Consider the following 12359-nt stretch of genomic DNA (forward strand, 5'->3'; position numbering starts at 1 on the left):
GTGCTTCTGTTTATAATCATAGAATGCACAATTTCAGTCAGTTCAAGGGGAACGAATCAACATAGCAGCCGCCGAAACGAGAATTTATAGTAATACAACGTAGACGTAGCCGTTAGAATCTTCAAAATTCAAAAGGAACGTAGCAAAAACAAAAACTGTAATTGAAAGAAATAATAACTGTCTCATCTAGAATCAAATGACCAACCGAATATACAGAAGAAGATATCAAGAGTAATGACGTCACATTTAAAATTAAGGCAACAAGTTTTATCACATGATGTGTACGTGTAGAGATTTTCATATGCATTCACACAAATCTTCCAGAGAGGATATTACTTCGACTTTCTGCTTTAGTCATCCCAACAACAGCGTCTATCTCGTCTTCGCATTAACCACGAGGGATTTCAACTTCAGTCTAGGGAATAGGTTGTTGTTTCACGTCATAATGTTATTGGACATATAATCAAGATGCCACAGGATAGGCATACCTAAAGAGCGCAACAGCACTGCTATATTCCATGTACTTTTTATCTCACAAAACTTTGAGAGCTTTATCTCCTTTTGGGTTTGTCTAACACGTCACTCATGTAAATTGAGGGTGGGATATTTACAATACCCAGATATATGCACGTAAAATGGAAGGTATCTACGAGGCAGAAATAAACAACAGCTATGCACACACAAAACTCGTTGCAGCTGTAGAGTGTTACATATCTCGATAGGTTTTGATTCTATAATTTACAATATACTGTATGAAACATTTAAGAAGCAGTAGGACAAGGTTCTACTTCCTCAGTCAACATGATTTGCCTATTTATCGTACGTACTGTTACCTACGCAGCACATCAAAAGTCTAAACTAAGGGTCAAACTACAGGAAGTCACATATCACAAGGCCATTCGAAAGAATTGACTTAAAAGGTTGACATTTTAGAGCGACAGGAAGTTGGATACGACCAATACATTATTGAAAAGGGGTCACGTAGCATTTTATGGTCTTTCAATGTTGCGTGTGATGAGACAAATCGTGGTAGAAGTTTCACCAGCTCTATTGTCTGAACTTGTATATTCAATGATGGGTGTATACGAGACGGTTGATAACTTCTGAATTCTATAACAGTTAATAATACTTGATACGTAGTGTCTGCTGCCTGTTAAATCTGTTTTATGTTTTCCAGACGGTTTTACTCGGCATAATATATGGAAGTTATGGTAGCATGTTATGGAAAATGCAATGTGAATGTAAATAGTTTTTGAAACAATGTAAGTAACAAACGTCACTGATGCAACACTTGCGAAAGAGATGTAAAGCTTGCAATAAAATATAACAGGAATATGAAGAACAGTTGTTATAAGCTTCATGCATATCAGTCGAGACCTAAAACAAAGTGTGTCGCATTGTAGATGGTAGAATGTAGTGAAACGACGCACGTGCAACAACGACTAAATGTGCATCAGCAAATACAAGAAGAATTAGCGAAAAATTTCTCAATAACTTCATGCAAGTAGGTGGAATTGTACATGTACAGACGCTTTGCTGATAAAACAGTTTTATGTGTGTAGGCACCTATGAAATCAGCACATTTGGGATTAAGGAAAACCGATAATCCAAACGTTATAGCATAGGCGCACAAAACTTAGTATAATGAGACGTCGACCATACAGTCAGTGAGATAATAATAATCTATGTGGATCCTGGCACAAATGTGTGATGACCGAAATGGCCATAACATATAAGCAAGATGTAGAGTAGTTGCAATTGTGATAATGGTGATAAAAATTAGGCACGATGCTACCGATGCTACAGAGTTGATCACCTCCATGTCTGCCTTCCATATGTCAGGATGAACAGGTGCATCTGTTTGACATGCCATCTCAACCATGAGTCCGAATAAGATGACTGCATGATCACTCTTCCCTAGAGGTGGGAGGAAATTCATTTGACCGGCATCATCACCGTGTGTGAAGACGAGGTCCAATAGAGATAAGGAGATTCGTAATTGATATCTGGTGGGATCTTTAATGTGTTGTAAGAAATCTAATGTAAATGTGCTTTCTAACGGTTTGCAATCAAATGACGCTGTCGATGACCCTACTTCTAAGTATACCCGGTTTATATTCAGTGCATTTAAATCGCCTACCATAGAGCTTTTACGCATATTACACCAGGACTTAGGTTTTCTTGTGAGGAAGTCATCTACTACACATTCTGGACTAAGGTACACTACAACCAACTCAATATCTTGCCGTCTACATTTCAGCCTGCTATGCACCAGTTCACATGTCCCTGATTCATGTGTGACTGTTTCAACAGCTCGTATGGGTGAGGTAATTTTTGTGTACGTGATAACCTTGCCTCCCCTACAGTTTAGTCTATCAGCCCTACTTGATAAAAAACCAGTCAATCGAGTTACACTATCAAACACTTCTGACGTTAAGCATGTTTCTGAGACAGCAATCACATCCAGGTTTTCTATATCCACCATTGTTTTGAGCCAAGTCATTTTATTTTATAAGCTGCGAGCATTTGTGCAGCGCACGTTTTAATTGTGTGGGGATTTTTCCTTTACTACCAAAAGCGGTTTGAGGACCGCTTTGCTCCGAACGTTTACTACTTGAAGACCATTAAGTACGAGGTTTCTTCACCGTTTTGAAGGTGCTCATTTATTTCTACTTCTGCCGACCGTCTCTTAATACGATCAGCAGGCTGAAATCCGTACGAACGTATATTCAGGATTCAGTATCAGGTTTCTTTCTTTAGTCAAAGCAAAGGTAACCTTTAAGAGGAGACTTTTCTGAGTGCTTTCAGAATCTAAGTCCTCTCTAATTCTATAAAGCTTACAGATGGGAACTTTTGAAACTGTCTCTGGGAATAGCTTGCTTATCAAGGAATTAATGTGACTATGGTTGTGCTGAAATCTAGTCTTTGCGTGCTTTTCGGAAGATTCTCTCAACTTATGAACTTCCCCTTTACTGTTAAGAAATTTTTACAAAAGAATCTTGAAAGAGCACTATTTATTCGAATTCAAGCCTGAGACATTTGTGAAGGGTACGAGGTAAAAATTGATGCTGAGCTCAATCAACAATCACAAAAACATATTTCAATAGTTATCTATAAAAATTATTGAAGAATCTCGCCTTATCCTGTATTATAATGTCGTGCTCCCGTGGACGCTAGAGAAGGTTTTATGGGAACAACTTCAACATTCGAAATGCTTCCTGACGAAAGGTATTCAAATGCTCTATCTGGGTTGTTGAAGCCTGCTCGCATTGCTTGGATAACCTAAATTTGCCATTATTATTTTACAAGAGACTGACCAGTGATCTCTCGAAACCCATGGACACTAGTTCTTTTACAACCCGCTCAAAGTTCTCTCCGGTAACTAAGGAACTCTCTCCAAAACCCAAAGTATTTGTTGCGCTAGATGGGGCTGTTGTAATTGTAGGTAAGTTAGATTGGGGATTTGGGTCTGGTTTACTGCTCGGCGCTTCATTTGCTTCTGTTACGGGGCTGTTTTTGTCTGTTGTTGGCTTTGTTTCACCAGTAGGATTAATTTGGACTGAAGCGCTAGCTTCTTTCGTTGTATCTTTGGATGGCTTTGAGACAGACATTACTACAACGAAACCAGATTCTGTCACTTTGTAATCTTTTAGCGATTTACTATCTTTCATCACCTTGCCTAAGTAATGTAACAAGCTATAACCGATAATTTACCTGAGTGTATTAGTTTCTGAGTCTTTGCATCGAATTCGCTGCCCCATTTAGCTTCGATCTTCTTTTTAACGTCGCCAACCTACGTACAATATCACACCAACCTGTGAATTACCAGATCATCTTCTTGAAAGTCAAGAACAAATGTCTGCTGCATTAATGTTTTGAAAGTAACTTTCATTGCGTTGAGAAAGAAACGACTCGAGAGTGGAAATCAAAGAGATAGCCACGGCACACTGACTTAAAGCTATAACATTCAACGCAGTGAAAGAAAAATTCAAACAGACAATCTTAAATAATAACTTATCGAAAATTGAGTGATTAATTCCCTCGGCTTAAATCAATTAGTTATATACTTTAAAATGAAGCACTCCACGTAGGATACTGGCTGAAGCGCGGTTTTCAAATGGGTCTTGACATTTTCTTTTGAATCTAGTAAATACAAATTCTGGGGTTTCATTCAACATCTCTGATGCAATCCTGATTTTCTTCAGATTACTTTGACTTACCTTAAACCAAACTTAACAAATCATATTCAAGCCAATAGTCCATAACTGGAGTATCACAAGAAGCCATATGGGACCCCTTTTGTCCCTCATATTTATCATGACTTCCCAGGAAGCCTCATCTCATCAGTCGCCATCCATGTGGATGAAATCAAGTTATGGTTTGCTATCAAAAATGATGAGGATTCACTAGAACTTAGAAGAGATTTTGTGTCGTTTGAGGAGTGAACGCGAAACAACGTTTTGAGGTTTAGCTTCAAAAAGTTCAAAACGATGTTATTTTGAACTACCGAAGAAAATCGGGACAACTGTTCCCTCTATTGCTTAAACCCCACTAGAATCGATTTGGAGTGCCACTTATGTGTCGTACTAATGAAATTCGATGACATCAGCAATAATCCGTGAGATGTAACTGAGGCCAAAACTATTCCTCACCTCGTTCTCAGACAGCTAGACATGCTAGCTCCTGAGTTCCTTTCAACACTTGTCAAGACTTGCACCACCCATAACTCGAATTCCATAACACCGCTGCATCTCCTCTCCGAAAAGAAGGTAGGGAACAAAGTGGATCCTAGGACTGACAAGCCGAACTTCTAAAAATCAACTTTTTCATCACAGGGCCCCTTTGCTAAGTTGTAGACGAATAAGAGATGACCCAGTAACGTCATACAACACAATGAACACTCCAGTCTACCCCGAACCCTATCAGCGTACTTTTGAGTTAACCGTCGGTAATTAGCACAGTGGATGTTTGGGCGACATAATCGCTTTTCCCATTATGGGTCAATCCTGACTGGGATGCTCTCCAAGTCGATGTGACAATTCTCACAGTTGGTGGCTTCAATAGTTTAGAATGATACATTATGGGCTGAAAGGAGAATAACGCCTTTAAACTGAAAAAGAACCAAAACTTAGGCTTGATGGTGGCTAAAAGGACCTAAAAATTGTAAATTTTCGGGTGGCGAGGCCTCGACAGAGAATGATGCCGAAGCCACTCTGAGTGCAGCACGAAGCTATTTAAATGGACTTCAGATCTGTTATACAGATGCCCGAAGCTTGCACAACAAGTGATCGGAGCTGGGTGTATAGCTAGACTCTGCCAAACCGGATGTAATCGCAGTCACAGAAACTCGGTTGATTCAGTCTATATGCGGTATGGAATTTGATTTTGAAGGTTTCACGTCAGTGAGAGCCGACAGAATCCAGAAGCGTAAAGGAGGTGTAGCGGTAAATAAATCCCCAAAATAAATAGTTCTGTAGGTCTTCGACATTGGATGCTGACCACACTAGTTTTAATGGACTCACCTAGCTGAAGGCGCTCGGTCACGCATCCGCACCAGATCACGAGTGAGAACGACGTGCTCAACAACCCTTGCAATCGCTAACCAGATTAGATCAGTCGATCCACTATATATTGATAGCCTATCAAATATATCATTGAACCTCCTCGTTTCTGTCTTTTGATTTCACTTGGTGGGTACGATTCATATCAAAAGGTGTTACTGGTTAAAGCGTTGTCAAAATCCAAATACCTGTGGCATCTTCAGACGAATGGCTCTATACATTAAGAATACTACCCCATTTACCATTGTCAACAGTGTATTCCATGAGTGAGACGTGCGAATTAGTTGGTTGCCACTTGAAATGCAAGGGACAAGAGGTGCAAATCGGTTTGTTTTAATGTAGTCCGAGCTGAAACGTAAGTGAAGTATTACTAGACGGTATCAATATATGGTCACAAAGTGGTCGATGTCTAATCCCAGGAGACTTTAATGCACCCACCGGAAAATCTGAGGATTGAATTCCTTCGAAAAGGAACTAGTTAATGCGGTTATCACATATGCCCTAGAGCAACACGTGTAAGAAGCGACTAGGTATGACCCGGATGCCGAATCATCTTCACTAGATTTTACATTAACCTATTATGGGGATGACATTACAAACCTCGATTACATGCTACCCTTAGGTAAAAGTGATCATGTAGTTCTAAGCTTCGACCTCCATATAGTTTTCAATAACCACAATGTGTCAACCCGGATTATATCAATCGTCTGGATAACAAACATACAAGATGTTATATGGCATCGTCAGTAAATTGAACAATAGATCTAGAGTTCCCAATTGAAACAGTCTGAGTTGTATTTCGAAATTTGTACTTAAAAGTCACTGCACCCCACATCCCTTGGACTACACCAAGAGATTCGAGAAACTCCCTCAATGGTTCAGTATGAAGGTTCACGCCCTTCGTGAGAGGAGAAGGAGGTGAGAGGGACTTAGGTCACTGTGGAATGATGAGACAAATTTTCAATATCGAGAGGCTCGGAATACTTATACCTCGACCCTCCGTAAGTTTAGGTTGTACGAAGGAGAAACTGTTAAGGAATCTATAGAATGGCCTAAACGCTTGTGTTCGTATACAAGCCAAGGGGCTGAATGAAGAGGAAATATTCCCGCATTAAGGGAGACAGTAATGCCTCGTCATTAGTGGAGAACGACTATGGTAAAGCCCAGGTATTCTCAAACTACTTTAGTAATGTATATGCCGTAGAGAAACACTTCCCATCAGTTCGTACAAGGCATCCACACAAACACACACACTGGACACTGTGACCATTAAAGAACTCGATGTCTTTGGTTCGCTAAATAAGCTTAATATAGGCAAATCTATGGGACTCGATGAAATTCACCATTTGTTATTAAGGATACTGGGAAATCTCGACGTGAATCTCTTAAGTATATGTTTTAATCCATCGGTGACCCATGGTCGTTTGCCAAAAGACCAGAAGAACGTCATAGTAGGTCCTGTCATTAAAACACATATGAAACATAAGCCTGAGAACTACCGATCTGTTATTATTATTATTAATGGCTTTATTCAATATTATCTTTTGGTACAATATAGAATCATCAGCTTAGCCTTTGTGGTTATTGAAGTTTTGGAAAAGATTATTCATAAGGAGCTGTTTGATTATTTTGATGAAAACCAGATTCTCTCTGAAAAACAGTATGGATTGAGAACAAGTTATTCCCGTCTCACTATCTTAATGTTGGCTCTTGAAAGCTAGTGCGCTATTAAAGACCAAAATTTTCCTGTAGACGTAGCCTACCTTGACTTCAGCAAAGCTTTTGACAAAGTTCCTGACAACGGGATGTTATATAAGTTAAAAGATTTCGAGGTTGTAAGTGATTTACTAATGTTGGGCGCCAACAAATAATATTGATGAAGTCCATGTTGTTTATCTGTGAACCTCTGCCATGCGGATCGCCTCACGTACAGTTTTGGTGCCAGTGTTATGTGTGACCTTCCTCTCCTCCTATCATCGCCGGTCTTGTTATATTCTGAAGATGTCAAGGTATGGAGACTGATAAGACGTAAGGGTGATAGCTTAGAAATCCCAAATGACCTGGAGAAACTATCTGGATTGTCTCAAACCTGGCCTTTGCCGATAAATACTTCCAGGTGCATTGAGATGAATATTATTAATCAAGGTACAGATACATAAAAAGTGAATAACAGTGGGCTGTTTAATGTCCAAACACATAATGACCTAGGCGCTATCGTTATCTAAGACCTAAATACTGCTGCACAACGCTGTGCGATAGGCGTCATGGCTTTCAGCCATGTCGACGCTAAAACATTTTTGACATTGCACACAGTATTCATGCGTCCCAAACCCGAGTATTGCATTCAAGCGGCTAGCCGCTGCTTAAGAAGGACAGTGAACTTTAGGAAAAGTTTCAGAGAACAGCAACCAAGCTGTTTACTAAAATAGCAAAGCTCCTGAATGATGCTCAACTGGCTAAACTAAATGTGTTTCCATCTGGTATGCCCTCATTGTTTTTGTCTTCTAAAACAGAGAATTTACGAAGACACTCAAAAATGTTAACAAGCCCAGAACAAATCACTTGTTAGTTGACTATCAACTTTCCCATCGGATCACCAACGACCGGAACTCACTAACTCAACACGCGATTGAAGCTTCATCTATCGATTCCTTCAAAAGAAAGTCGGATCAACTGAGAGACCACGATTCCCAGAATTAACACGGGTCACCCAGCCTCCTTTTGTTTCCAAAACGAACATGAAATTGAAAACCAAGAGGTTATATACAGTGACCATTTATCCCCGCATCCGCCATTTCTGATCTTCTCTGGGTGCTAGACGTCGAACGTCATTTCTCGCAGTTATCGTATGTTCGGCTTTAAGGATTATAAAGTCGAGGACCAAAACAGTTGCGCCATTCTCTCATCAGAATCGATGTGACGTTGATTTAATATAAAATCAAGTGAAGATTTCGGCCAACCAAGGTTGTCAATAAAATAATAAGAATCCTCCATGTATTGATAAATTGGAAGATATATAAAAAAGTAAGCCGCAGCAATTAACGGGAACATACACGTCATGATTTCAGAATGTTTGACTTCGTTCTCATTGCTCACAAAATGAAAATAATGTACACATTATTTGAGAGTTGAACAAATTTGCAATACAATAATGCAGAACAGTTTTGTATCAAGATATTTCATCAAATCACGTCAAAATATAAAACAATTTCCTATGGTTTACAACTTAGCATATGAACAGTGAAAATATTCTGTACACTGACTAATGAAAATCCAAACGAAAAACAATCAGTGTTTAAACACTGTCGATGTAGATACCATCTTTGGTTTGGATTAGAAAGTCAGTTGTTGTTTATGTCGACATACCGTTCGCATGTGGTAATTTCCAATTTCATCTACACTAGTAGGTTAACTGACGGAGCAGAAGCATAACTGTAGATAAAAAGAATTCTAACTATTGTTCCAGTTATTTTACTAACTTTAGTAGCAGAGGGACTTTCTCAACCTCAATTTGCCTAATGATGACGAGGTTTAGTAACGCTACTAATACATGAACTGCTATCAAAAATCCTTACAACACATGAAAGTACTTATAACTATTGGAACTTTGGACAGGTAGATGGAGGAAATTCGTTGAACATGAGTGCATCCGTGAAGGAAATGCTGTAGACTGAATGTTCTTATATGCGATAAACCAATTACTTATATTCTTATTTACTGGTTGGTGGTGAATACAAGTTAGTTGCAAGTACCAAGTTTGGCACAAGGCAGAAATCGGATTATTTTAAGTGAAGTGATTATAAGTTGTTGAATTTGGTAAAACATATTCCACACACATAAATGACACGATATCGTACTTTCTTGGTTAGACAAATCTCTACAATATAATAAACGGTGTATGCTGCCCAAGTGGTTATTAGGGAGTGAATATTTTGTGATAATGATGGTATGAACCTTTGTCAGCGTTGAAGTAAATTCCACAATGGTACTTTCAATCCGCAGAAGACTTGTGTAACTCCTTACACTGGTAGTTGGCATTATTGATTGGGTCTTTAGACCGTAGACTGAACTAATAAGGTTATAAGCTGTTTACAGAATGAACAACTGATAAAATATATACCGAAATCATCTATGTTAGATAAAGATAATTTTGTTTAGTGGCAACTCTCAGTCGATTTATCCACCGAGTTTGTTAATAGATTAATTAATTTCATAAATCCTATTACGTGATTGTCAAGTCATGGCAATGATTCAAGACGGTATCCAGAAACCACTATGAATAACTAGTTAAAGTGATTATTGGACATTGGTTAGAAGGGAACACATATTGTTGTTTTTAGTGTTTGATACTTTTGATCGCTCATAGTACGTCTACGTCCACAGATTTCGGAAAGTCAAGAATTTAAATGGTTCATTTAACATTGACAAATCAAAGTCGCCTGTTCTTATTAAGAATCATGGTATGAAAATATCTACAAACTTAGTTTAAAGGCAAGCTGCTGAACTTCTGTCTGTCACTACATGGTAATGACATTACCAACGAAACTCATCAAAAGACCATAAGCCTGTAGCATGGTGTCGAGTCGCGGTAGACTATGAACACCACTACAAAGGAACGCGTACCAGGATATCCATAAAATCACCCGAAAGGCAAATATCAGAAGGCAGTTAATGGACCAAGTCGAGATATATTTGCTGGCGATCTCGTGGTATCGAAAGAATACCGAGATCGTGCCAGGATACAAGCTTGGTTACTGAGCGTAACCGAATTCGCGCGAGGTCACAATCAAAGTAAGTATGATGGATGTTTTTAGCACAGTTAAACAAAGAGCACATTAAAAGTCACTGGTACAATTGGTTATAATAATAATAACTGTTTTCATTAAACCAATCGTGTTTTCGTGATAAAAGTAAGTCACTAGAAGCCATTACCTCGGGTAGTGTTTTAAACAGTAACGTAATGTCTGTGCTAACATATTTTATTGCACAATTTACTGAAGACGGTAAATGATCATTATGTTGGGATAGCCATGGGTGCTTGGCTTTGTGGCTGAAGATCCAATTCATCCTAACCGATTTGGCCTTAATCTTAATCCCCATACTGAATACTTTTTAACGCGATAACACAATAGTTTCAGATGTCGTTTATAGAGATTATTCTGAATGAGAAATCGATCATGGTTTTTCCACTTCAAAATCTCTTCTCTGCATAATAAGTTAACCTGTATTCAAGATGCTTTAAAATGTATTAGTCACTTTCGTAAATTATTGTTATTATTATTCACAAAAATCTTATAGGTACATAAGTGTTGTGAAGAAACCATTTCGGGTTTCTTCAAAAATGCAATAATACACAAGTTTCAATAATGATAGCATTATATTTGCCATATTTGAAAAAGAGAACAATAACAATAGAATAATAATAAATCGGGTTCTGTGTAATTCAGATGAATATTGGACTGAGTTTAAAGAAGGAAAGGAAGAAAATAAAGGAATAGAAATAAAGGAGACGTGAAATACGCAAATACTTTAATAGGCGTGTTCATGAACACAGAACAAGAATAAACGACTATGTGTGTATCGTCAAATTAGTAACAAACATAAAATAGAAAATAATTATGAAAAAATAACTTATTATTGTAGTAAGATATGCCGCTAGAATATTTGTTTGTGCAGTTATAGCTTGCAGTGATGCAATGAAAGTCTCAATTAAGTGAAAGGATAACCAAATATCGACATGTATGAGTCATATATGCATAGTGAAGTTGAAACGAGTCTGAGAAGTTAATTTAAGTGCAACACAAGTTGTTGTCCTTATTACAAACTTCGTAATCTTCAGAATAATATTTATTTAGATGGGAAAAGGATAGAGGAAAGAAATGAACACCCAGTGAAAGGGTTAAACCACGATAATAATAATTATGTTATGAATATCGAACTACAAAGTAAACCAACAATTAGAAGTAAAACAAAACAAGATACGAAATTCCTTTACTGCACTCGGCTAAATAAATGGAAATTTAAATTATATAACAGCCCGTTGTCAGGAACTTTGTCAAAAGCTTTGCTGAAGTCAAGGTAGGCTACGTCTACAGGAAAATTTTGGTCTTTAATAGCGCACTAGCTTTCAAGAGCCAACATTAAGATAGTGAGACGGGAATAACTTGTTCTCAATCCATACTGTTTTTCAGAGAGAATCTGGTTTTCATCAAAATAATCAAACAGCTCCTTATGAATAATCTTTTCCAAAACTTCAATAACCACAAAGGCTAAGCTGATGATTCTATATTGTACCAAAAAGATAATATTGAATAAAGCCATTAATAATAATAATAACAGATCGGTAGTTCTCAGGCTTATGTTTCATATGTGTTTTAATGACAGGACCTACTATGACGTTCTTCTGGTCTTTTGGCAAACGACCATGGGTCACCGATGGATTAAAACATATACTTAAGAGATTCACGTCGAGATTTCCCAGTATCCTTAATAACAAATGGTGAATTTCATCGAGTCCCATAGATTTGCCTATATTAAGCTTATTTAGCGAACCAAAGACATCGAGTTCTTTAATGGTCACAGTGTCCAGTGTGTGTGTTTGTGTGGATGCCTTGTACGAACTGATGGGAAGTGTTTCTCTACGGCATATACATTACTAAAGTAGTTTGAGAATACCTGGGCTTTACCATAGTCGTTCTCCACTAATGACGAGGCATTACTGTCTCCCTTAATGCGGGAATATTTCCTCTTCATTCAGCCCCTTGGCTTGTATACGAACACAAGCGTTTAGGCCATTCT

At 38.1% G+C, this 12359-nt stretch overlaps 1 protein-coding gene across 1 annotated transcript; it reads right to left on the reverse strand.

The window, feature by feature from the left end:
• Positions 1 to 3138: 3138 nt before the first annotated feature.
• Positions 3139 to 4119, reverse strand: RAD23B_3 (UV excision repair protein RAD23 B; the record flags this gene model as incomplete). Its single annotated transcript, XM_035729466.2, has 5 exons — positions 4015 to 4119; positions 3827 to 3958; positions 3715 to 3793; positions 3318 to 3679; positions 3139 to 3282 (listed from the first exon to the last, which is right to left on the reverse strand). Exons 2-5 carry the CDS (start codon positions 3890 to 3892, stop codon positions 3139 to 3141), a joined length of 651 nt encoding a protein of 216 aa, XP_035586567.1. The 5' UTR covers positions 3893 to 3958; positions 4015 to 4119.
• Between the last annotated feature and the right edge of the window lie 8240 nt (positions 4120 to 12359).

Source organism: Schistosoma haematobium, chromosome ZW (genome assembly GCF_000699445.3).
Source record: "Schistosoma haematobium chromosome ZW, whole genome shotgun sequence".
Classification (NCBI taxonomy): domain Eukaryota; kingdom Metazoa; phylum Platyhelminthes; class Trematoda; order Strigeidida; family Schistosomatidae; genus Schistosoma; species Schistosoma haematobium.